This window comes from Desmodus rotundus, chromosome 5 (genome assembly GCF_022682495.2).
Source record: "Desmodus rotundus isolate HL8 chromosome 5, HLdesRot8A.1, whole genome shotgun sequence".
Lineage (NCBI taxonomy): Eukaryota > Metazoa > Chordata > Mammalia > Chiroptera > Phyllostomidae > Desmodus > Desmodus rotundus.
The window spans coordinates 103094293-103119627 of record NC_071391.1 but is presented as its reverse complement, the minus strand read 5'-3'; the positions used below and the strand labels follow the sequence as shown (position 1 = coordinate 103119627).

Sequence of the window (25335 nt, the reverse complement as noted above, 5' to 3'; positions counted from 1 at the left end):
GGCCGTAGGCTCCCTCCTTGTGCAGACTGGGCCCCCCTATATCCCACTTTCCTCTCCAATCAGAACCCGGCTGAGCTCACTCCTCAGGCAGCTGGAGTCTGCACATTCCTTTTATGACCAGCTGGTTCAGACAGTCCAGGCGATTGGCGCTGGCCCTGGCAAAGCCAGGTTTTGTGTTGTTTTCAGTGGAAGGAGTAATACAGATTCCTGGATACTCCACATCACTGGGTACTAGAATGCTTATATTTTTTCATGTTAACCCTTGTATTTCTAGAATAAACCCCAATCTGTCATGATGTTACATATATCACATATATCTTACATTGTTGAAATGAGGTCACTATTATGATTTTTACATTTGTTTATAGTTGAGAATGTCCTATAATTCTTTCTTATCCTATTCATGACTTTTAAAAAAAAATTCTGGTAATACTAGTCTTTAAAATGAGTTGGGGAGGGTTCCTTTCTTTTTTCTGACACCAAGACCCAGACAGAGAGGCGGGGGGTGGCGCGGGGAGAGGCTGAGACTTGTCTAAGACCGCATGAGTTTTATGGTCCAGATCAGGACCAAGGTTTCCTGACCCTGAGCCCAGAGACCCTTCTAGACCCCTCACTGCCATTCAGCTGCGGAGAGCATAACCAGCTGCCCCTCTGCCTTGGGTGTCTGCATCAGGGAAGTGCTGAGCAGATGAGTGGGAAACAGATGTACACTCGAAGGGACAGACAGACGGGTGGATGGGCGGTAGACGGCATATAGACGGACGGTGCTTGGTGGATGAATGGATACACAGATGGGCTTTCCTTACTCTCAGCTCTGTGGCCCATCATGAAGCTCGTGGTTCATTGCTTATGTCCAGCCTACAGTCACCATCCTGGGTCCAACCCTGATTCTACTCTTTAATGGCTCAAAGGTCTTAACACCTTTCAGCTCAGCTTCCCGATTCTGCCCACCGGGCTGTGGCCGGAGTGAATGGGCTCCACAGAGTGGCCAGCCCATGCCAAAGCAGGCTATCCCAGCCCAGACAGCAGAGTCAGGCGGCTCCCTTGCTGGGACTGTGCCAAGGTCCTCAAGCCCAGGTGGGGAACTTTTGGTGTGTGTGGTGGGGGAAGGGGGTCTTGTCATCTGCCTTCCTGGCCACTGCTGAGATGCCCATCAGTCAAAGCTGGTGACCCATGGAGGTTTGTGTCTGTGTCACTGTGGAGATGTCACATGGCCTGGGGTCTGGCCCTTGAAGACTACCCAGAACCTACCTCTTCTCTATCCCCAAGTTGGGGATCCCCCATCTGCTCCTCCCCTCAGGTTTTCATTTCTTGCTCCTCCCCTGGCCTAACCCCTATGGAGCTTAGTTACACTTTTGAAAACAAAGCAGGAAAGAAAGACACTGCCAGGCCAATCCTGTTTCTGCCTTGTGACCTGAGCCCTCCAGCCAAGGGGATATGCAGAGATTACTCCCTGGAACAGGTACAGAAAAGTGACCCGGGAATAAATATAAATGGCCCCTCAAGAAGGTATTCCGCCTGCTGGCTGGCTTTTCTCATAAAGGCTTCCACGGTGGCCATCGCGCCCCAGCGCTGCCTTTGGTGACATCACATTAGGAGCTTGAAATCCAGTGCAGAAACTGACAAATGCTACAACTTCAAGGCATGTTAAACACTTACCAGCTTAGTGCTGGGCAGGAGCCATGGATAACAGCAGAGATGGGAGGAGCCAGACCGAAACTCACAGTCAGGATAAAGCCAAGGAGAGTCCCTCTCCTTTGTCAAGTTTATTTTATTAAAATATACAGAACTGAATATTGGTGGGCGCTGAGAACAGGAACTGCCCTCCCGGGCTGTGCCCAAGGGAGATGCTTCTGCCATGCAGACATGCGGCCAGTCCACGTCCCAGTGTGGGAGACCGCCCTCTCCCGGCTGGAAGAGAGCCAGCCTGGCCGAGGCCAGGGGGGACAGGGGGATAGTGGTGGCCTTCCCGAGGGCCTGGGCCCAAGAGGCAGAGCTACACCAGCTGGGAGGACTGGACTGGGGGCAGGGGGAAAAGATCCCTGAGCCAGGGAAAGCTGATGCCCTCCTGGAAGAGGGGAGAGGGACCCCAGTCAGCCTGGAGAGGAGTGTCAGTGCAACTCCAAGGAGAGGGCCACTTGTGAGTGCCAAGGAGTCCCCAGGACCAAGCCAGACCAGTGTCCATGGCCTCCACAATCCCATCCTTCCGTGCAGGGTCCTGCTCACCCGGGGCCAGGCTGAGCAGAGATGAGGTGGCGGCTGATGGAATGTATGTTTGAGAATGTTCCTCAGAAGGGCCTGTGCTGCCTGAGCAGGCAGGAGTTGTCATCTCTCTCTCCCGGAAGCCCCTGTGAGCCTACCACTGACCTCAGGCCCCTCAGCCCCCACTGCTGTCTCTGGCCTCAGGTGGACATTGGCCACATCCCCAGGTATGAGTGAGAAGAACGGAACCCAGCCAAGCAGAATCCTGGGGTTTGTGCTTTTGAACGTTGGTGAGCTGGGCTGGGCGTAGGCTCTGAGCCCCCACTGCTCTGAGGCACAGACCTGACCCCAGGTTCCTTCCCCGGGCCACCTATATCCGGGATATTGGGGCCCAGGCCTTAGCCCACCCGGGGGACCTCATGTGGGATAAGAAATGTCTTCAGCTCCCCTTGTGGACTCAACCTGAGCCGCCGGGGCTGCTTGTGCTTTTTGTGTGGGATTGGGGTGAGCCTGTGTGGAGGGTGGCGAACACTGCTTCAGGACTCTAACTGGGAGGGAGGCTCAGCCAAACTGCTGGGACAAGGGAGACAGAGGCTGAGGGACAGGGGGACAGAGAAGCCCTTCCTAGGCTCACTCGCCACCCGGGCTCCTGGGCTGCCAGTCCCTGAGCCACGTGACCTCTTCTTGGGACCTATAATGACCTTGGGTGAACAGTGTAGAGCCTGAAGGGTGGGGACAGCCCCACTACTGCATCCCCACTGAGCAGGCCTGGGCAATGGGGGCGGGCTTCTCCCACCCAGTTGAGTCAGCAGATAGGCCCCCTCACATTCTCTACCAGGAAATCCAACCATGAGCTTAAAGGGCCCCCTTCCTGGGATGGAGGGGCAGCAGGGCCCTGTGGTCCCTCATCACTGGAACAGAGCTCACCCAGGAATCGTTTCCAGGAAGCAGCAGGCTCTGCCTCCACCACCACTTCTTTCCTTGACCCCCAGCTGCCCCTCCAGGATCCTGCGGTAAGGAGCCTTCTGGGAGTGTGGTTAGTGGGCTGGGAATGGCTGGGGGAAAGAGGAGCCCAGAGTTTGGTCGATGGGTGGTAGGAAAGAGGGGGCAGGAGGGAGAGGTGACTGGGTTCGCACAGGAGGGGCCTTTGCGCTGGAGACTGGACCCTCCTCTGAAGGAGGTGAGCACTTCCCTGCTCACATCCGGCAGCCAGTGGCCACACATACTGCTCTCCCATCAGCCCGCCCCAGAGGCAGCCTCACCCCTCTGGCCTGGGACATGGCTGGCTGGGGGAGTGTGGCTCGTGTCACTGGACCCAGCTCCCAACCAGATGCAGTCCCTCCCTGACCTCGGTCCCCCTCTGACAGCCCAGAGGAATGGGTGTGTTTGTGTGTCTGGAGCAAACTGTTCACTTTTTGCAAATATATTAGAAAAATGTTTCTCATGGAGGCTGCTCCTGGCAGGATTGAGGTGGTGGCAATGGCCACTTGGCAATACCCCATGTGTCCTAGATGACGTTCTCAAACAGCTGCATGGACCGCATGATGTTCTCGTCCTGTGTGGAGAGGGGATGAGAGGCCGGGTCAGGGAAGTGCCCACTTTTGGCCGCCTTGAGCAGAGTCTCCACAGCGACCCGGAATTCATTCCACAGGGACTGTTGTTTGTGTCCCTGGGCTATGGGGTGCTGGTCAGGCGCAGCCTGTCTTTGGCCCCATGGCCTACGTGCAACCCATCTGGGATCGGCTAACTCACTGAAGGACAAACCTCCCTGGCTGCTCACCCAGATGGAGGCCAATGTCCCTCTGGGAGCAAGGCAAGTGGCAGAGGTCCAGAGCTCTGCTTCCCCCACCTGCAAGGGTGCTCTGCACAGATGGGTCAGCAAGCTGGGAAGCCTCCAGGTGCCTGTTCCCCAGAGTGACCCTTCCCAAGGGCCACGTTGCCTCATCACCCCGTCAGCCCCATATCTGCCCCTTCTAATTCAAAGCACACAAAGGAGGTATAGGGGGTCCAAGTAGGCTGTGGCTGGCAGGAGCAGGTAGGGAGCAGGTGGGTTCAGAAGAAAGAGTGGAAGTGGGGCCTGGAGGTGGGGAGTGGCCTGAGGACTGGCAGGGGCAGGACACTGAGTACTCTGAACTCCCAAGGACACCTACCTTCTGACAGGTCTCCAGAAACTCATCAATGGTCACTACCCCGTCCTGATTCCGGTCCATTTTCTGCAACCCAAGCCACACCCTTGGTGAGTCTGTGTCTCACCAGGGACCATCACTGCCCCCGGCCTGAGGATGTGGACCATTGGGCCTCCTCCACCCCAACCTGTCCCTTCTGTCCCCTACAGTGGATCCCAGCCACATACAGTGCCCTTCTGGGCCCCTCCCACCCCCAGCTGCCTCTGACGGCCTCCTGGATGACACTTACAAGAGTGCACCCTGACAGGCAACCAGGGCAGATGGAGTGACTGAGGCACAAGAGGGCCCCATGCCCCATAGAAACAGGTCACTCCAACCCTACTCCTCTTGCAGTTTCCCTGGAGGAGCTGGGGGAACTCTTGGAAGGTACCAGAACACCGGCCAAGATGTCAGCTGCCTTGCAATCCATGAGCCTCAGCCTGCCCTGAGCCAAGGTTCAGCCGATCGAGGAGTGGGGATGGCGTTTTAATTTGCTCATCTGGTCCTGACAACCAGCAGAGTGGGGGATGCCCACTTAACCTTCTTGTGGGAGGGGGTGGCTCAGAGAGGGGAGTTGCTTGCCCTTGATGCCCTGAGCAAGGGCCTCTTCCCACTGCCTTTCCCCGCATATCCAGGCTGGAGCGCTCACCTGGAAGAACCTCTCCACATGCTCCAGAGGTGCGTCCTCCCGCAAGAGGGGATAGGTGTGCCGGCCCATCATGTCATAGATGGACTTCACGATGGCCAGCATCTCCTGGAGTGGGCAGAGGGGCTGGAATGAGTCCAGCTGCAAGTGTGGGGGGAGGGTGCAAGGGCCTGAGGGGAGGGGCTGCATCCATGAGTGGCCAGCCTTTCCAGGGCAGGTATGAATGAGAAGGGGCCCCTATCAGCTCTGCCCAGTGACAGCTTCTGACTCTCCAAAAGAAGTTGGAGATAGATTTTTATCTCCAAAATTTGAAACTGTAGCAACTAGTTTATGTACGAAAGAATGTTTGAGCTAAAAGAATCCACTGTGGCCCTGTGTGGTGAGGGCCCCCCACATCTAAGTGACCACACTGCCCCTTGATAGGTGGAAGCCAAAGCCAGCCCCACTCTAGGCTTCTCCACCTGTGTCCCCCGAGGCCCTCCTGTAAGAAGGGATGATCCTAGGATACTTGTTAGACTGGATCGAGACATGTGGTGTGGGGCACACAGCCTCACACTCCCTGCACTCAGGGGTCCAGGCCTGAGAGCTCCCTGGTGGCTGCCTCCCACCTGGTCCCTGCACCGGGAGAGGAGGCCAGATGGGCCGCGCCCCAGTCACCCGTACCTCTTTGGTGATGTAGCCGTCCTTGTTAATGTCATAGAGGTTAAAGGCCCACTTGAGCTTCTCCTGGACTGTTCCTCGAAGGAGGACGGAAAGGCCAACCACAAAGTCCTGGGAGGAAAGAAGGGTGAGGAGTGACAGCTGGACCCCAGATTCTATTTCCAGCTCACTGTGTGGCTTCAACTGAATTCACAGCTTACAGGTGAGGAGCATGCAGGTGGTGTCCATCAGGTTGACAGGGCGTGCACGCACATGCGCATATATGAATGCACATGTGCGTGTGACCACACGTGTGCGTGTATGAGTGCATGTGTGCGTGCATGCGTGTGTGGCAGGGATGACATGGTGGCTATTGCCAATCTTCACAAGTAAAGGCATTCGAAGGTGTGGTGTCCCAGACCATAACGCACCCCTGTGATGGAGGGGCCCTGGGGGCACTCTTTCATAAAGGGGGTACCCGACTTGTAGTTTACCAGTATCTGCATGTCAGGTGCTTGAAAACTTCCAGCTTCAAAAGCTAAGCTAACAGTGCTCAATTCTGGGTCAGGACAAACCTCTGAGTGTGACGGATAATTGATTAGTAACGTGACAAGACAGGGAAGTTCCAACAGCTTCCACATGGAAAGGCCAGCTGTTGCGTTAGAACAGCCGGTGGGGCACAAGTCTTTTCCTCCACTCCTGCAAGCCTGCAGGTCGAGCCTCCCTGCCCTGTGGGGTTCTCGCAGGGAATTCGGAAAGAAGGGGAGCAGAGAAAGCCTGTCCCAGAAAGGCAGGGTGGTGGACTGTGCAGGGACAGGGCCACACACCATGGGGCTTAGTCCTCACTCAAATTTATACTTTCTGGATCTGAGGGAGCCTGTATCACAGAAGAGAAAGCCTAAGGGAAACAGAGAAAAGCAATTGAGAAGAAACAAAAATTATTACAGGAAAAAGAAAACTTAACAAAAACAGATTTGGAGACTGAAAATCTGATATCCCTAAAATAAGAATAAGATGCTATAAAAAAGGAATCACTGAGAACAAGAAAGAGCTCTTGGGAATTTAAAATAAGAATGCAAAACGCCAGACTTAGAAGAAGGGTTGGAGAAGCAAATGGAATCTTCCATGACGCAGGGGAAGGCAGAGCTGGAAACACGAGAGGAGTGACGAGAAAGAGAGGCCCTGCGCAGGCACCGGGAGGAATGGAGGACACAGGAAAGCAGGCCAAGAAGTGAGGGGAGATTTCCCACACCTGCAAACAGCTCGCCGTGTCGCCTGTAGGCATATGTCCTGATGCCATTTCGGAAAACTAGCCACAAAGAGAGGATCCTACAGGCTTCCAGAGAGAAAAACAAAACCAAAGAGAAAAACAGAACCAAGTCCCGTGCACAGGGTCAGGGATCACAGGCTCTGCCTCTGACAGCAACACTGGGGCAGGAAGCCAGTGGCACGTTGGCCACCGTCCCATAGGGGCACAGCTTCCCGCTGCAGCTCTGGTCCCACACAGCCCGTCAACAAGAGTGAGAACAGAATGAAGACTCTCCCAGACGTCCAAACGCTCAGAGTTACCTCGCACATACTCTTTCTTTCCTGGGAAGCTGCTGGAAGATGCAGCCCTGAAAAGAGAGAGTAAAGCAACAAAGAGGAAGGTGACGGGATCCAGGAGCCAGGAGACTCCATGCAGCAGAGGGAGGAAGAGACCCCCAGGTGGTGCCCGGTCCCAGTGGACAAGGGAGCCTGGAGGCCGGGAAGGTGCCCAATCAGATGACCGGAGAAGGGCCTGGGTGGCGTCAATGCCGAGGCCACAGATACCAGGCAGGTGAAAACTCAGGATGGCTGTTGGCAGCAGGCCAACTGAGAACATGTGCAGGAGAGGCGAGCGCTGCCACAATTTACCGCAAGGCTTCCTAGGCCCACACTCCCACGATCCAGGTAAACCGTGAGTCCTTGTCCAACCTGAATCCTGTACTTCTGTTGGAAGCTGGGCTTGAGAAGGTGTGTGCATGGGAGGCCCAAGCCCTCCCCACCATGGCAGACGCCCGTGGGCCATGGCTAAGCCCGGACAGGCGGGAAGGAGTAGAGGTGTGCTCCCGGGTGACATGGAGAAAAGAGTGGCAATCGGCTACAACAGGAGAAGGCTGCCTCGTCAGGGGTGCGGGGTGTTAACTGCTGCTTTCCAAGGCACACCCTGTAACCCACGGGATGCCTGCAGTCCTGTGTGTGTTTCGGTGAAGACAATGAAAGAATGCTGGCTTCAAGGAGAAGCCACATGGCAGTTCTCTGAGGCCCGAGCTGGGGGCGAGGTCATCACTGAAGCTTGTTTGTGATTTACTTGGTGACGAAGACTCACAGTGTCTCTGATTTCGCGCCACTCCCTCTTCTCTGGGTCTGACAGGCTTTCCCAGTGGGAGGCAAAGGTATGGAGTCCCACATCGGACCCCCTTCTCATGGGGGCCATGGGAGGGTGCTACTGTCCTCCCCTCGTCTTCACAGACCTGGGCCTGGTGTGGAAGCCCTCGTGGTCAACCACAACCAAGAAATGTCCCCGTACAGCGTCCCTAAGTGTGTGTGAAGTACCGTAGTGACAGCACCAGGAGAGGGGTGGCTGGCAATGTGCCCTGTGCGGCCACTGGCGCATCCTCACTAACACACACGTGACACTTGACAAGTCCAGCAGCTTGCTAGCTCTAAACTGCCAGCCCCACACGGCACTGTTGTACATGGGACCGTCACTAGTTGTACGTGACTGCTTGCTCTGAAATCTGAGGTGTGTGAAGCCTGTCACATCCACAGCCCTGTTCTGTGGCTGTCCCTGAGGCAGAGCCTAGGGAGGATGAGGGGTTCCTACAAGTGATCGAGTGACACAGAGAAGCCACAGTTTCCAAACACCCCAGAGTGCCCACGAGGGACGCCAGGTAGAACACAGAGCAGGAGCTCAGCCAGAGGGTGGGACCAGAGGGTGTGACTGCAGGTTGCAGGCCTTCTCTCTGGTTGCTTAAGGCACACCCTGTGAGGCCGAAGCGCCAGAAGCGGGCTACTGCATTGGGAGGGGAGGAAGAGGCAGCCACAGTCTTCTTGAGACATAACTCTTCAAAAGAGCAAGATGAACGAGGCAAAGATGAACGAGGCGAATTAGCGAGGCCCTGGGTTGCATCTGTGTGCGGCACTGTCTCTGCCTGGGGTGGGGAGGGAGGCCAGCCCCAGGAGGACCAGAGCAGGAGGCAGGCGCTGAGGGAGAACGTGGGACCACGGCTCCTTGTGGCAATAGTAAGGTTTGCTGGATTTGCCAGTGTATTTTCTGATAGTCTTTTTGGTGAGGGCAGGGAAGTTACAATATTTTCCCATATCAGTAAATTTTAATTAATATGGATCTTATCTCTCAAGAATGTACAGAAAAATTGGGGTCACTATAAATACCCGTAAACTGACCTGAGCTTCCGTTTGCAAAGCATGTAGAGTCTGAGGCCACGAGGGGGCCGAGCGTCACCTAACCTGTCAGGACCCTTCCTGGCCTAGGAGCAGCCAGGATGGCGCTTTGCTGGTTGGAAGGTCCTGGGGAGGAACATGCCCTCCTCCCTTCATGAAAAAGCCTTCCTAGAGCGGATGCCAAAATCAAGAGCAAGGTCCTCATGGTGAAAAACGCCACACAAAACCGCAGAATTAACTTCACATGTGGAGAAGCAGGATGCCAGGATGGCTCAGGATGACACCAGAGGGAACAACCTTCTAAGAAGGTGCCAGGCAGAGGGGCTTCAGCAGCAGCACCCTCAACTCAGCCACTAACAGCACCCCCACCAAAGGCCCACCCCCTACCACCTTAAAGGGACCATAAGACCCCTCCGTTGGAGACTGAGTGAGAGTGATGACCACAGGGGGTAACCTAGGCCTTCTCAACACCCACTTGGACACACTGGGGCCCTGCTGGGCAGTTTGATCCTCTGATTTCCGAACAAGAGTAACCACCCACAATGCCCTGGTGGTCCATCATACTAGAGTCCTTCCTGCACTTCACTCCCGGATGTCTCAGGTGCCTCGTGACGGATCCACAGAGGAGGGGCCGGGGGAACAATGAGTTTTCCCTGTTTACTCCTCTGTACGGATTGGAGTTTTACTGTGTGCAGGTATCACCGAGAATAAAGGAGGTGAAAACAATGCATGTTCACACACACACACACACACACACACACACACACACACACACACGAGCCCTGAGAGTGTGGCCGGAGAGGGCGGGCCCTGCGGTCAGCCAGGCGGGGTGTCAGTGCACCGCAGGGCGGGCTGGCAGGCACATGGAGGGGATGCAGCAGCGTTAGGACGGGTTATGAGAGTTGCCATCATCCCTCCAGCTGATCCGGGGGCTTTCGGAGTGGCCGGCTGGCCCTGTGGTTTTCCTGTCACCGCCCTTAGGCTGAGTGGTTATCGATCACGCCTGGTTCTCAGCATGGTTTTCCTCCCCAAAGAGGTTTCAGTTTTTCACCTGCAGCTATTTTTAGGGGCCTGGGCTCCACAGAGATGACTCCTTCAAATGATCCTGTGGCCTGGCCTGGGTGGGGCCCATGGCCACCCACACAGAACCTGGCGAGGCCCTACTGGGGGGCACTGCAGGGGGACACCAGACTCAGTGTCTGGCTGGGATGGCAGGAGCCTGCTCAGGTCAGGGGCTGTCTGTTTTCTGGCAAAGGGGTTGAATTCTGGGGCTGGGAGCCTGAAACCCCACTGTGAGCCGAGATCTCAGAGTGCAGCCCTGCCTCCTTTTCAGATGCAAATTCACCCTGGGTTCGGCGGGGCTAGATTGGAAGACTAGGCTGGGACTGGGGCAGTCAGACAGCAAAACCAAATTCCACTGACTTCATAGTTAGGTCCAGGGCCAGTCAAGTACAGTCCACCCATTCCCCAGGGGACACGCTGGAGCATGTACCTCAGGGTCATGTCTGACCCTCTAGACAACCAGAGGGTGTGACAGCAGGGCAGAGGGACACCTTGCAAGCTGCAGGGGACAGGGAGGGTACAACAGAGACCTACCTCAAAGCAGATGGCCCCATTCCCGTCAGCATCGAAGGCATTGAAGAGGAAGTGCGCATAGGTGGTGGCATCTGGGGGAGCAAGGGCACTGGTTGGGGTGTCTTGGGGTCTCCTGGCAGTCGAGTCCCCATCCCAGGCAGCTGTACTGGGGGTCCACCTGTGTCTTGAGCTGGGGTCCCCTTTCCAATGGGATAGAGGCAGCACAAGGCCTCAAGAAAACAAGTGGTGGGGGGAACACAGAGGTGGAGGTGAGGGTCCCCTCCCCATAAAGGGACACCCACCCTCTGCAGAACTGCCACAGGAACGAAGTGGGGGCTTCAGGAGGAGTGGGGAGGAGGGCATGGGGGCTGGCCTCGGACTCACCTCCCTGAGGGAAGAACTGTGCATAAATGAGTTTGAAGGTGTCTTCATCCACCAGGCCCGAGGGACACTCCTGCAGCAGGAAGTCACCCCCTCAGCAGCCTTAGCCACCCCAGCCTCGCATCCCAGCCCCACACTCCGAGGGATGCCTGCTGTCCAGGGCACTGCTGGGCTCCACTGAGCCCCCAGGAAAGCCTGGTGGTTGGATGGAGTGACGCAGGAGGGGTAGGTGGGGCCCTCAGGCCAATCTGGCCCCTCCACACACCCCTCCCCTATGCCAGCACACAGGCACACAGAGAATCACAGGGCCTTCAGAACACTGATTCTGGGGCTTGGCCCACACACTCCCAGACAGGCCTCCCACAAAACGTGAGCCTCATCAAGGCCCCGGGATATTTGCTATGCCATGAAAGTTTCTAGAAGGTCTGCCTGGGCCAGAATCCCCCTTTCTGGAGCCAGGGGCAAAAGGGCTGGGTGTGTCAGGGCCTCTCCTGAGGGATGGGTATCACTCACGTTCTTGAAGCCCCTATAGAGGGACTGCAGCTCCTTCTTGGTGAACTTGGTCTGTGCCTGCAGCTGCTCCAGCCCCTCTGGCTGGTGGCGCACCATGGACAGCTCCAGCTCACTGTCGCTGCTATCTGAATGGGGACACAGACCCAGGAGAGTGGAACATGCAGCCCCCCTTCTCCATCTCGCCACAGGGTGGGTGCCAGGCCATCGGCTGATGTCAGGGGTAAAGGGACTCTCCTTGCATGACTAATGTGTACAGCCACACAGGCTGCACACTGCACAAATGGAGGGGCTCTCATGGAGCAGCATGCTCAGGCCAACGTGCCTCCCTTCTCCTCATACAGAGTGAGCCCTCCCCTCTCATCTCACCTGAAGCATGCCTACCCTGTCAGCCACACAGTGGGACAGAGGGTGGGAGCTGGCCCTGTCCCTGAGAAACACTGAACAGCAGGAGGTAGAAGAGATAAAGACAGCAAGACAGGCTCAAGGGACCCTCAACCTTCAAGATCCAATTCATGGCCATCTCCTCCATGCAGTCATCCCTGACTTCTGCCAGGAATGGGGAGGTGACCCCTCTTGGCCCATTCAGCCTAACACACTGCTGCTTGTCTGCATTTGGTGGGGGGTGTTACTTACATTTGGATAGGAGGCCAGACTGCAAGGGCCCACTGGGCAGGGACCAGCCCTTTTCTTTAAAAACGAGAATATAGAAGCCACAGGAAACTTCCCCAAGTTCCTGCCACCATACCTACCCATCTACTGCATCTATTCCCGGCCTCTGCTTTCCCTCCTTCTCTGAAGATGAACTGTTCCTGCTCCTGGCTAACTCTTCCACTTGTACCATGGGTACTGTCCCCTCTCACCTACTCAAGCATGAGGATCCAGAAATTGTCCCCACTCTCTCCTCTCTCCTCACCATCTTTCTTTCCTCCCTTTAGGACGATCTCATCACCATATGGACAACAGGCAACCTTCAGTCAGTTTAGTATAGGCAAACCTCGCAAGCCAGCAATTCCACTCTGGACTCTAACATCCCAAATAAAATCTTACCCAGCTATGAGGACTCATAGATGGCTGCTCATGGCAACAGTATTTTTTATGGGGATCTGGAGGCATCCCAGGGGTCCATCAAAGGCAGGACAGAGAAGCACAATATGGGGGATGCACACCAGGGAGAACTGTGCAGCGAATTAGAGGTACACATCAATACAGAGGTCCAAGAAACTCAGTGAACTCCAAGAAAGAGAAATAAAAAGACAAACACATGCAGGAACAGCATGGTCAAACTGATGAAAACCAAAGATGAAGAGGCAATCTTAGAAGAGCCAGCGGGGAGAGGGAGACACTGAAAGAGAAGAGCAGTAGGAAAAACAGCTAACTTCTCACAATAAATTATGTAGAACAAGAGACAATGGAACAACACTTCAAACTGGTGAAGGAAAAAAACCCTGTTAAGTTAGAATTTTATATCCAATGTTAATATCCTTCAAAAAAAAAAAGAGGGTAAATGAAGGCATTTTCAGGTAAATGAGTGCCAGAGAATTTGTTGCCAGCAGAATCACCTTACAAGAAATGCTAAAAGAAGTACTTCAGGATGAAGAGAAATGATATTTATCAAATAAAAAAATCAAAGTCAGAAGGAAAATAAGAGTTTTGAATTGAATGCATTTGAAAAGATAACATCAAAATTTGTGGGATGCCGATAAATTACCTAGAGAGATATTTAAAACATTAAATGCCTATTTTAGAAAAGAGAAAAGATTTTAAATAAGCTTTCGCTTCAAGAAAATAGAAATAAAAGGGTAAAATAAACCCAAGGCAAGCAGAGGAAGGAAATAGGAAGTGGTAAGAGCAGAAACAATGAAATTGAAAATAAAAAATATAGGGAACATTAGTAAAATCAAAAGATGGCCTTGAAGACATCAATAAAATTGATAAAATGTTGGCAAAAATGAAAAAGACAAAAAGAGAGGGAAAGCACAAATTACCAATGTCAGGACTAAACCGGGGAAGTAAGTACAGACTCTCCAGACATTACAAAGACAGAAGAGGAGCTACAGGAACAGGTCTCTGCACACAAATGCAACAACTGGCAAAACAGACCAATTCCTCAAAACTACAAACCACACAAGTTCACCCAAGAAGAAAGAGATAATCTGAGTAGTCCTAACCAATACCGAACATAAATGCAAAAATTCTCAACAAAACATTGACAAACCGAATCCACTGATGCACAAAAAGAAGAGTGCACCACAAGTGGAGTTTCCCAGGAACGCAAGGCTGATACAATGTCTGAGAATAAATGAACATCATCCCCTATACCAGTAGTCTAAAGAAAAACACATGATCACACCGATGATGAAAAAAAGGATTTGAAAAAATTCAAAGGATTTGACAAATTCACAGTAAATGAAGCTCAGTAAATGAGAAATGCAAGCGAACTTCCTCAACTTGATAAAAGAAATCTACAGAAAACCTACAGTTAACATCATATTTAATGGTGAAAGACTGAATATCTTCCCCCTAAGATTACGAACAGACAAGAATGTCTGTCCTCCCCTCTCCTATTCAACATCATTTTAAAAGTCCTAGCCAATGCATAAAGGGGAAGGGAAGGGAGGAAGAAAAGAAAAAGGAAAGGGAGAGAGCAAGGAAAAGCATACCGATCAGGTTGGAAAGAAAAAGAAACGATCCTTATTTGCAGATGACATGATTACCTATGTAGATAATCCCAAAGAATATACAAAAAAAAAAATCCTCTAATAAGTGAATTTAGCAAGTCGCAGGATACAAAGTTAACAAAATCAGTCACATTTCTATAGACCGGCAATATACAACTGGGAAAAATGTAAAAACAATAGCATTTACAAATGCTTGCCCCACAAATGAAATACGCAGGCGTGAATCTAACAAAAGGTGCACATACTCTGAACGCCGAGCACTACAAAAGGCTGATGACAGTGCCCACAGTAGATGAAATAAGTGAAGAGACATACCATGTTCATACCCTGAGAGACCCAACGTCATAATGACGTCAATTATCTCCAAAATTATCTACAGATTTGACAAACTTCCAATAAAAATCCCAGGAAGATTTTTTGTAGATGTAGACAAAATAATTCTAAAATTTACATGGAAAGGCAAAAGAAACAATAGCTAAAGCAGCTCTGAAAAAGAATCAAGTGGGGTAAATCAGTCCATCTGATTTTAAGACTTATTCCTGTATTTTGCCCAATATTTTTGAGGGAAAAAAACAACGATACACGTTATACTCGGGTAGCACTAATTCCGTATCTGTATAAATGTTTTTAATTCTTTTATTTATATTTATGCATTAAAAGTGTAACTCTAGAAAGCAATGATGATATCATATGCAAAATAATATTCTAGAATATGATAACTGGTTTTGTTTCAAAATATAAATAAATAAAAAATTGAATTAAAAAATTACAACAAAAGATTTTTTTCCTGAAAGTTTGGGCCAAAAACATGGGTGTGCATTATACGTGCGCGTGCATTACACATGGAAAAACATGGCATACAGCTATGATAACCAAGACTGGTGTTTGGGGAGAGAACCACACACAGATGAATGCAACGAAACAGATAACCCAGAAATAGAGCCACACAAATAGGACCGGCTGATTTTTGACAAGTGTGCAAAAGCAATTCAGTGGAGAAAGGATAGTTTTTTCAAAAGATGGTGCTGGAAAATTGGACATCCATTATAAGAAAAATGAACTGTGACTAAATGAAGCACAGATTTAAATATAAGACATACAGTTATAAAACTTCTGTAAAAAATGTAGAAGAAAATCTTCATGGCCTGGGTTTAGGCACTTCTTACACAAGACATCAGCAGCACAATCATCAAAGAAAAAAGTGATAAATTGTACTCTTTAATGAAAAAGTAAAACTTTTGCTCTGTAAGAGATCTGTTGAATAAAAAGAAACTACAGGGTGGGAGAAAATATTTGCAAATCACATATCTGACAAAGGATATCTAGAATTTATAATCAACTCTCAGAATTCAGCAGTGAGAAAACAAACAACCCGTGTTAATAAACGGGCAAAGGACTTGATCAAATACCTCACCCAAGAGGATATACAGATGGCAAATGAGTACATAAAAAGGGGTTAACACCATTTACAATGAGGGAAATCCAAATTAAAACCAAATGAAATACAATTACGCACCTGTTAGAATCACTTAACTACAGATCACAAATGCTGACAACATCAAGCACCGTCAGGGATGCGGAGTAACGGGGTACTTTGCTGGCGGGAAGGAAAACGGCACTGACACTCTGGAACTCAGTGTGCAGTTTCTTATAAACATACACTTAGGTCTGCCCCAGCAATCCCACTCCTGGTTATTTACCCAGATGAAATGGAACCTATTGTACTGACACAAAAATTTATGCAAACATTTAGAGTAACTTAATTCACAATTACCAAAAGCTGGAGACAACCCAAACATCGTTTGGCCGGCGAATGGATGACCAAACCGTGCCACATCCGCGCAGTGGACTAACTCGGCAATGGACGTGGACAAACCCCTGAGAGCCACAGCAACAGGGTCGAATCTCAAACGCACTGGCAAGTGAAAGAACCGGACTCAAGAGGCTGTGTAACGTAAAACGCCAATTATAAATTTTGGAGAGTACAAAATTAAAGAAATCATGGAGAAGAAAATATATCAGGGGCTGGGGACAAGAGATGGGCAGACTACAAGGTGAGAGAAATTTTTGTGGTGATGGAGTTGTTCTATCCTTGATGGTGGTAGTGGTTACATGACACACATCTGTCAAATTCACAGAACTGGGAGACACCAGACCCGCGCACGCACAGAGCAAAGACCACGTGAGGACCGGTGAGAAGGCGCGTCTGCAAGCCAGGCGAAGAGGCCTCCGGAGGAACCAAACCTGCGGGCATCCTGATCTCAGATCTCTAGCCTCCAGATTTATGAAAAAATAAACTTGTGTTGTTTAAAAAAAAAAAAACATAGGACTTGGCACCAAAAAAGGCAAATGGCACTGTGTATAAAAAAATCAAAATTAAATAAAATTAGAACAATAGCTATAGGGGAAGAGGAAATGGAGGAATAAAAAGGAAAAGAGAAAATAAAACACGAGAGGGGTTTTAAATGAGGCAAGACTGATACTGTCCCAGGAACTAAAGAATATGAGTAACCTCATCCTCTGCCTCAAAGGCCAAAAAGATAAAATAAAACAAAAACTTCAAAGACACACACACACACATATACATAAACGATACCATTTCTTCCATTACAAAAATAAAACCGGAAAACAAAACTCCCTTGGTCCTACTTTCCCCTCAAGCTAGTGTCTTCCTCTCTCCTGTAACTCACTGTCCTCACTTCCTCTCCTTCTATTCTCTCTTGAACTTACTCCTCTGGGGCATTTGCCCACCGCTCCATACAGACTACTATTAAAAGTATCACCAGTGATCTCCATATTGCTAGTGCAGTGATGGACACAGTCATCTTGATTCCTACGTCATATGTGGGCAATGCAAGAATATAAATTATAGTGTTGACATGGATGAACCTTACGGACTTTATGCTCCATTGAAGTAAGTCAGACAGAGAACACATACTGTATGATCTCACTTATATGTGGAATCTAAAAAAAAGCCAGATTCACAGAAATAGAGTAGAATGGTGTCTGCCAGAGGCTGGAGGTGGGGCGGCAGGGAGGTGTAGGTCAAAGGTGCAAGCTTCCAGGTGTAAGGTGAGAACGGTCTGGGAGCTAACGCACTAACGCACAGCAGGGTGCTGCCCTGTGTTCCGTACTTGCCAGTGGATGGGAGAGCAGATCTTAAACGTTCTCACCACCAGCACAACAAAAAATGGTATTGATGTGAGGTGACGGGCATGTTAACCAATTTTGTTGTGATTTCACATCATATACACGTATCAAATCGTCACATTGTACACCTTAAATTCACGCAATGTTACGTGTCAATTATATCTCAATAAAGCCGGAAAAGCAAAAAACGATATGCTCATTTCACTTTTGAGCATAGATGAAATCAAATGTTAGCTAACTGAATGTAACCATGTTTTTTAAAAGACTTTATTTACTTATTTTTAGAGAGAGGGGAAGGGAGGGAGAAAAAGGAGAGAACCATTGATCAGTCAGTTGCCTCTCCTAAGCATCTGGATGGGGGACTGAACCCACAGCCAGGGCACGTGCCCTGACCAGCAACTGACCTTTCACTTTGCGGGCCGATGCCCAACCAACTGAGCCATGCCTGGCCAGGGCTCTAACAGTATTTTTAAAAAGTACAAGTACACCATGAACAAGAAGACTTTATCTGTAAGAGAATAAGGAGGGAAAATCGCTGAAAATTCTAATGCAAAAGGCATTGGTGAACATCCGCATCTATTTATAATTAAAACAAACAACAGCTCTTAGCAAACTAGGGAATCAAGGGAACTGCCTCCCTTCAACACAGCTCACATTTGCAAATCACGTGTTGACAGAAAGTTTTAGATTTCACAGCAAAGGCAAAGACACTCTCTCTTCAAGATCTGGCCACAGTCACAAGGTCGGCCTCGGTCACCACTGACTCAGGCTCTGCCAATGCTCTACAGACTTCAGAAAAGAAGTAAACGGTGTGATAATGGGGAATAAAGGATAAAATTAACACAATTTGTAGATAACAAAGTCCCCAGGGACCAAAAGGACCAATATACATGAGAGTTTGGTAAGGTTGTCAGAAAGAAGATTAATTTATGAAAACCAATAGCATAGTAATAACCACTTAGTAAAATATAATAAAAAGATAATGTAATATCTTTTAATGTCATCAATATCATAATTGATCAATGGCTTATTATGATCATAATTGATAAATTCATAATATCCATAAAAACTGAAAAGTATCTCAGCATTAACCAAAACTGAAAGGGCCTCTATATAGACAAGTAATCTGAATAAATGAAAGATTCCAATTTAGGTAGGACCATATAGTATTATAAAGACGTCATTTCTCCCCCAAGTAATCTGTAAATTCAGCAGACTCTCGATCAAAAATCCAGGTGGACTTTTTGAGGACCTTGATAAACTTACTCTCAAATGTAGAATGAGGAATAAGAAGTCCATTAAAATCTAGAAAAGAGGAGTAAAGAGGGAGCTTTCCCTACTGGATACTAATACATACTGCACAGTCGCTGCAGTAACAATTTTGTGGTTGGTACAAGAACAGACAAACCAAGCAGACCAGGGAGCTCAAAAGAAGAAAGAGGTGTGGAGGGGCTTCGCAGGAGACTGAGGAAAGGCCAGATTGTTTAGCTGATAGAGTTAAGGAAGCTGGCTCACCACATATAGAAAACGAATCTGGAGCCCTTTATACCATGTGCAAAAGTGGCTTTCCGATGAACTAAGACCCAAATATGAAAGGTGAGCTGCAGAGTTAAAACAAAAAGTATCTTGCCTTAGCTGGTGTGGCTCAATGGATTGAATGCCGGCCTGTGAACCAAAGGGTTACCGGTTCAAATCCCAGTCAGGGCACATGACTGGGTTGCAGGCCAGGTCCCCAGTAGGGGTACATGACAGGCAACCACACACTGATGTTTCTCTCCCTCCCTTTTTCCTTCCCTTCCCCTCTCTCTAAAAATAAATAAATAAAATCTTTAAAAAAATGTATCTTGCCAACTAAAGGTAGGGAAAAACTTCTGAAAACTTCAAAAGCTCAAACCATAAAGGGAAAAATGGATGAATTCAATCCATGAATATTAAGGATTTCTGTTAGACAAAGGACACTGTGGCCTGTTGAAGACATTCAGCAGAATGGGAGAAGACAATGTCCAGTGTCCACAGCTGACAAAAGAAGGATGTCTGAAACAGATCATCATCAGAGAAGGAGACCACCAAGCTAAGGTGCAAAGCTCAGAAAGCGGTGCCCGGCAGAGAGTGAGCACGTGGTAAGGGTTAGCTCGCATCACTTCTGGCAGAAATGACCCAGCCCAAATGACCTCCAGAGTCCCACATACTGACTGTGTGCAACAAGCTAGCGGGCAAGGAGGATGCACTTGACAGGCTTAGCAGGTTTATAGCAGTAGGCATCCTCCATTATGTCCTCTGCAAGGTCCCTGGTCCCCACTGGCCGAGGCTGCTGCCTGCTGGGCTGGCTGGCTCCCAGGAAGGGAAGAGAGAGGTGGGCCCCTCGGGGGTTTCTGCTGGACAGGGAGGTGGGCCGAAGCTGTAGGCTGGGGAGCTTGGGCAAGGCCCTCCCTCCCCAAGTCTCTCCCTCAACCGTTGCTAATCTGGACACGGTTGGTGGTTTCCAAGAAACTTAGGAATCTCACATGAAGTCTTACTCGGCAGCCTGTCAAGTGCATCCTTTTTGCCCACGAGCTTCTAGCACACAGTCAGTGGTGTGTGTTGCTGGGGGTCGTTTGGGCTGGGTCATTTCTGCCAGAAGTGACGGGAGCTAACACTTACTACGTGCTCCCTCTGTGCTGCGCACTGCTTTCTGAGCTTTGCAAGTGTTCACACATTTCGTCCCCACAGTCTTGTGAGAGAGACTCTTCCCACTTTAGATTTGGTCCCGGCAGCTGCCTCCCCTTTGGGTTCCCCACACCTGAGCTGTAAGAGGCTGGCATGCATGGCCCCCATGGCCTTGAAGAGTTAGAGACACATCCAGGACAGTGTGAGGCCAAAGCTCAGAAATGTCCTGGCTCCGCCACTCTGGCTGGGGAACCTCAGGCTAGTCAGTTATTCTCCCTGAGCCTCAGTCTCATCTATAAAATGAGCCTAAAATGAGGACAAAATTCTGATGCATGTGAAGTACCTGGCCTTGACAGAGTGCTCGCTAGATGCTGGCTACTGTCCTTGTTATCGGCACCCCAGACTGAGAAACTGCCCAGGGGCCGAAGGAGTCTGGTGGACTTTTGCATACTTGCTAGGGATAAGAGCACCCAAGATTCTCAGAGAACTGCCAATCCCAGCAGAGGTAGGAGAGTGTGCTGCGGGGTGGGGGGAGGAGAGCAAGAGAAGGGAGTAGGAGGAGTAACAGCGGCCCCTCAGGCCTGCTCCAAGCCAAGAATCAGCCGTGGACCTTCCAGGCTCCCAGGTCACCTTTGCAAGGCCAGCCCCGCACGGGTACTGTGTGAAGAAGGCAGCTACAGAGGGGTGGGGTTGCCTGTTGGAAGAACAGAGGTGGCGGGCCAGGTCATGCACATCTCTGCTATGAGCACGTCCCATTCTCCCCTTCACTCCTCTGTTCTCTTCACCCGCCTACATTCAGGCCTCACCAATGAGCCTCCAGACATTACCAAATGTCCTCTGAGGAGCCAACTGCTCTCGGCAGAGAGCTACTAGTCTAGAACTTAGGAAACCTGGACTGAGATAAGAAGCAGCCAGAGCCAAGCCTTGGGCCACAAGTGCAGACACAAAGGTCTGGTGTTAGGACTGTGTCGTTCTCAGGAACAAGGCTGGTCAGCCCAGGCGTGCCCCACCCCCAGGAGTTTTTAGAGCTGTGCTCCACTGTTAACTTCTGCAAAGTGCCATAGTTCACCCCAACCCCTTGAAGTGGATCGTGGGAACCAGTCTATTCTTATCCTCATTCTACTGATGAGGAAATTAAGATACACCTAAGTCATCCAGTAAGCTGGTGGCCACACCAGGCTGGAACAGCCCCTGACACAGTCGCCAGAGACAGAGACAGACAGGGGACCAGGGCAGAGAGGAGGGCCTTTCGACTCCTGCATCTATTTCTAGAAAGCTGCATCCCTACAACCCGGATCCATTAGTGCCTAACAATCCCCAGAGGCCTCATAACTCTGGTCTCTTTCAGATGAGAACTACGGAGGCTCAGAGAGGACAAGAGACACATCCCACTGCGCACACACAGGCTTGGAGGGGACCTGGGCACCAGCTCCCTTCCCTCTGTGCCAGCTCATATCCAGGCTGGGGTCCAAAGGCTGGTGGTCCTGACAGCCCGTCTGACAGTCCCTTAGACAGTCCCTGGCCAATGGTCTCACTCTACATCAACAGGGAACGCCTGGAACTTATAACCCTGTCCCTGTGACACAGGCAGGGAGGCCTGCCTAAGTGAGGGAGGTCTGCAGCAGTGAATCGCATCTGTTACTACAATTCATCACTGTATTACTAGTTATTGGTGATGGCAATGGTTCACAAAGCTTGTGCATTTATCACATGCCAAGAATAGTTCTGGGGTCATGAAAGCCCCCCTGGCCAGTTACAAGTCTGCCACAGCTCCACAGGCAGGAATTCCTTTCGGCCCTCCTTTACAGAGGGCCAAACCGGGGCTCAGAAAGGTTAAGGGAGTTTTGCAGCCAGAACGTGTGGGTGACAGGCTTCCAGCTCAGGCCTGGCCGACTCTAGGATGCTGTGCTTTCCCACAACACCAAGACCCCAGAACTTCAGGGGGGACAAGTGGGAAATATGCCAGAAAAGAGAAACTCATTTGAGTCTGAGGTGGCTGTTTTGGTGGGTTGAATAGATCCCCTGCAGTCCTGCGCATACTCTCCACCTGGTGAAGAAATCCCTTCTCCTTAAGAATCACAAAGACCGATTTCAGTCTGGCCCAGACCTGTGAGCATGATGCCCAGTGACACATTCCTCACTACCGTAGGGCCATCCATCTGTCAAAGCAACTCCTGGTGAGAGGAGCTGGCTTGGCTGGCCCAGCGCAGGGAGGTGGGACCACCCCACCCATTGTAGGTAGGGATAGGGTAGGGAATATGGGACATGCTAGCACCCAGCAAGAAGCAGTGTTCCACAGCAGTGTGGGATGCTCAGCCCCCAACCTCGCCCCAACTGCCTGCATTTTCCACTAAGTCCCCCATTGCAGAGTACCCCTGACAGGGCCAGCATCCAGCCAAGTGCAGACCTGGCTAGGACAAGTTTCCTCTCCAGGTGACACCTCTCAGAACCACCTTGAGCAAGTTCCTTCTGTCTGAACCTCCTGAACTCACCTAGAAAAGGTGTGATGGAGCAGGATGGCTTCTGAAGGCCACAGGCCATGCACCTCAGGTAAAGAGTGGGCCCTGGGCTCTGAAGGCAGAATGGAGGTCAAGCATGGCTTTCTGGCCCTGGGCCCCTTCCTGCCCTCAGCAGCCCTTCACAGGGGCTGGAGCACATCCCCATGTGCAAGGAGATGCTGGGCAGTTCAGAGGCAGGGCCAGGTTCTTCCTCCCTTACCACCCCAGGTCTCTGGATTTCAGTCCCAGGAGCTGGACCCTGACAAGTTCAGCAGAGTGCTGAGGCAGGCGGATGCCCACCCTCCTCTTAGAGGACAGCGGGGGAGCACAGGTGACTTGAACAGGCCCAGCTGGTCCCTTCCCTGCAGTCCAGGGCATAGGGCTGCAACAGCCTCTTCGGAACTGCGGGAGCACAGGTTACAACCCTAGTGAGTCAAGGTCTCCTTCAGAATGGGTGTGCCCTGCTGGGGCTCCTCCTCCCAACCCGCCCAGAGTTGAGGGATGCACCAAGGGTTGGGAAGCAGCTCCAATGGCGCCTGCCAGGGGTCTCGAGGAGGCGGCAGTGTCTGATTTAAGAGTAGGTCTGTGTCCTCAGTTAATATTTTATTGGGACAGAAATGTGGTTCCTGCAGATTTGATTACCAATCCCGTGGGCCTGAGCCTTGCCTGGGGAGGGAAATGGGTGTTGGATGGGGGCGAAAGTGATGGCCCCAAACACACGGCAGAAGCTTTATATTAACTCGCCGCCCCGCGCCCTGAGTGGAGGGTCCTCCAGTCATCTTCACCCTGCAATACCTCCGCCGCCCGGCGGCCTAAACCTGCTATGCTCACAGCGAGCCGCTCGGACCCGCCGGCCTGAGACGGCCAGGGATACAGATCAAGGTGCCACCTGGCATCTCGCTTACACCCACCTTGAGCACAGAGGCTCTGTCCCCTCGGAGGCTACTTGGGCCCGAGCCCTCTCTGACCCCTTAGTTCCAGGCCCAACCCTCGGGAGCCGGGAGGTGACCTGGGTGACGGCGCTAGGCGTAGCGGGCCAGAGCGCTTGTGGCTCCCTCCCTGCAGAACGCTGGCCCAGACGGAGGGCAGTGGGGGGCAGGGACCACAAGTTACCTTCCATGGATATGGGCTCCAGGATGCCGAACTGCTTGAGTACGGCGATGAACAGCAGCACCACCACAGCCATGGCGCACAACTCCATGCCCTGGATGCCCATGGCGGCCCGCGCGCTGCCTCCGAGGCGCCGGGCCGGTGCTGCCCGCCCGTGGCTCACATGCCCCCGGCAGGCGGGGCTGCCGGTGTCTGCGGGGCCAGGGCCCCGCGCAGGGTGGCGGCGGCTAGCTGGGCCCGGCCGGGAGGTGGGACGCGGCGCGCCGCGGCGGCCGATCCCCAGCGCAACTTTCCGAGTCAGTTGGCAAACTTTGAGGCACGGCGGCGGCGCGGGCCAGAGGCGCCTCCATTCCCCGCACGGGTGCCGCGCCTCTCGCGCCCTCTCCAGCCCCGCGGGCGAAGATGCGCAGGGGTCCCAAGTACTCCTGGACGCCCAGCCTCCATCGCAGCTCCCCTTGCGCTCATTGGCCTAGGCGTGGCGACCACCCGGTAGGCGTCCCCTAAGGCCCCCCCGCGCGCCCGGGAAGGGCGGGGTGGGGGAGGCGGCCCCGCCTCGCGCAGTTCAGCCCGGGATGGACCTGGCGCACGGCCACCGCTTCCCCGCCAGCCCCGAGAGGCCGCTGGGTGGATGGTTTCACCGAATCCGTGCTGGGAGGGGACGGGAAGGAAGAGAGCACCGCATCGCTCCCTGCGGAATCGGGGCTTCCCTCTCCTGGCCGACTGTGCGGAACCTGGCCGCCTCCGCTCTCACCCGGCCGCCTGGGCAGAATTGGCCTTCGAAGGATCCGGGAAGCCCTCTGGCCCCAGGTGTTTTCCATAATCCAGCCCTCCGCCAGGGATTAAATTTGGACCTGATCTCCAAAATTGTTCAGTTCTGGAAACCAGGGTGCGCTCGAGGCTTTAAGAGGGCGTGTGGACTCTGGCACTAGAGCCCACGAAGCTGAGTTCAAGTTCTGCATTACGTTAGGGAGTCATGAACTTGCAGCCTCCTCCTCCAGGAGGGCCCGGTGCCTGCCTTTCCGGCCGTGGGAAACAGCTAAGTGGATGTCAACTGCTCCGCGCGAGCAGGGCAAGGGAGGGCTTATTAGTTTGTGGATCGCCTTTTTCCTGCTCAGGGCATTGAGTAGGGGAAAAATGCCTCGGAAAGCAAGGAGGAACGCAGTGGAGAGGAGGGGCGTGGCAGGGCGAAGACCCGCATCCTCTGAGTGCCCAAACTCTAGGACTCCGGGGTCGGGGTGTGGGGCACTGGAACCGCTCCTCTCCTCTTCCTCCAGGGGGCGCTGCGCACCAGCTTGGATTTCGGGGGCGGGACGCGGGCGCTGCTGCGAACAAGTTCTGTCCTCCCAGTGCCTTAATGGACGGAAACCCAGCCTCGCTCCACGTCCTTGAGTGTGAGCCCTGTTTGCACCTGGGGCCTGAACAACAGCAGCTCTCATTTGTGGAACCTCTGCTACTCCTTCCTTCCTTCCTTCCTTCCTTCCTCCCTCCCTCCCTCCCTCCCTCCCTCCCTTCCTTACAAATCCTGAGCAGGTGCTTGTGTCCCAATACATAGTTCGCGTTCCAGGTTGGGTGGGAAACCGCATCTGTGCACTGTGGGCCCTCCTGGAACTGGCAGACCAGAGCCAAGTCTTTAAGGTTACTTGTCATCCTCGAGGGCTCCCCTCGTGGGCATTTCTCTTCCCCAATTGTAGAGGTGAGGAAAGCAG

The 25335-nt window shown here is 52.0% G+C and overlaps 1 protein-coding gene across 2 annotated transcripts in view; it reads right to left on the bottom strand.

The window, feature by feature from the left end:
- Positions 1–1761: 1761 nt before the first annotated feature.
- KCNIP3 (potassium voltage-gated channel interacting protein 3) overlaps positions 1762–25335 on the bottom strand; it is a 65672-nt gene continuing 42098 nt past the window's right edge. The window contains exons 1-8 of one of the 2 annotated variants that reach the window (XM_024576695.4): positions 23633–24098; positions 11548–11672; positions 11038–11107; positions 10675–10745; positions 5677–5784; positions 5017–5121; positions 4353–4415; positions 1762–3757 (exon numbers count right to left, since the gene is read on the bottom strand). In XM_024576695.4, the coding sequence (XP_024432463.1) occupies positions 3710–3757; positions 4353–4415; positions 5017–5121; positions 5677–5784; positions 10675–10745; positions 11038–11107; positions 11548–11672; positions 23633–23735 (693 nt within the window). In that variant the 5' untranslated portion in view covers positions 23736–24098 and the 3' untranslated portion in view covers positions 1762–3709. Of the gene's footprint in view, positions 3758–4352; positions 4416–5016; positions 5122–5676; positions 5785–10674; positions 10746–11037; positions 11108–11547; positions 11673–23632; positions 24099–25335 lie in introns of those variants that run through there. The other variant, XM_024576694.4, reaches the window with a different exon arrangement.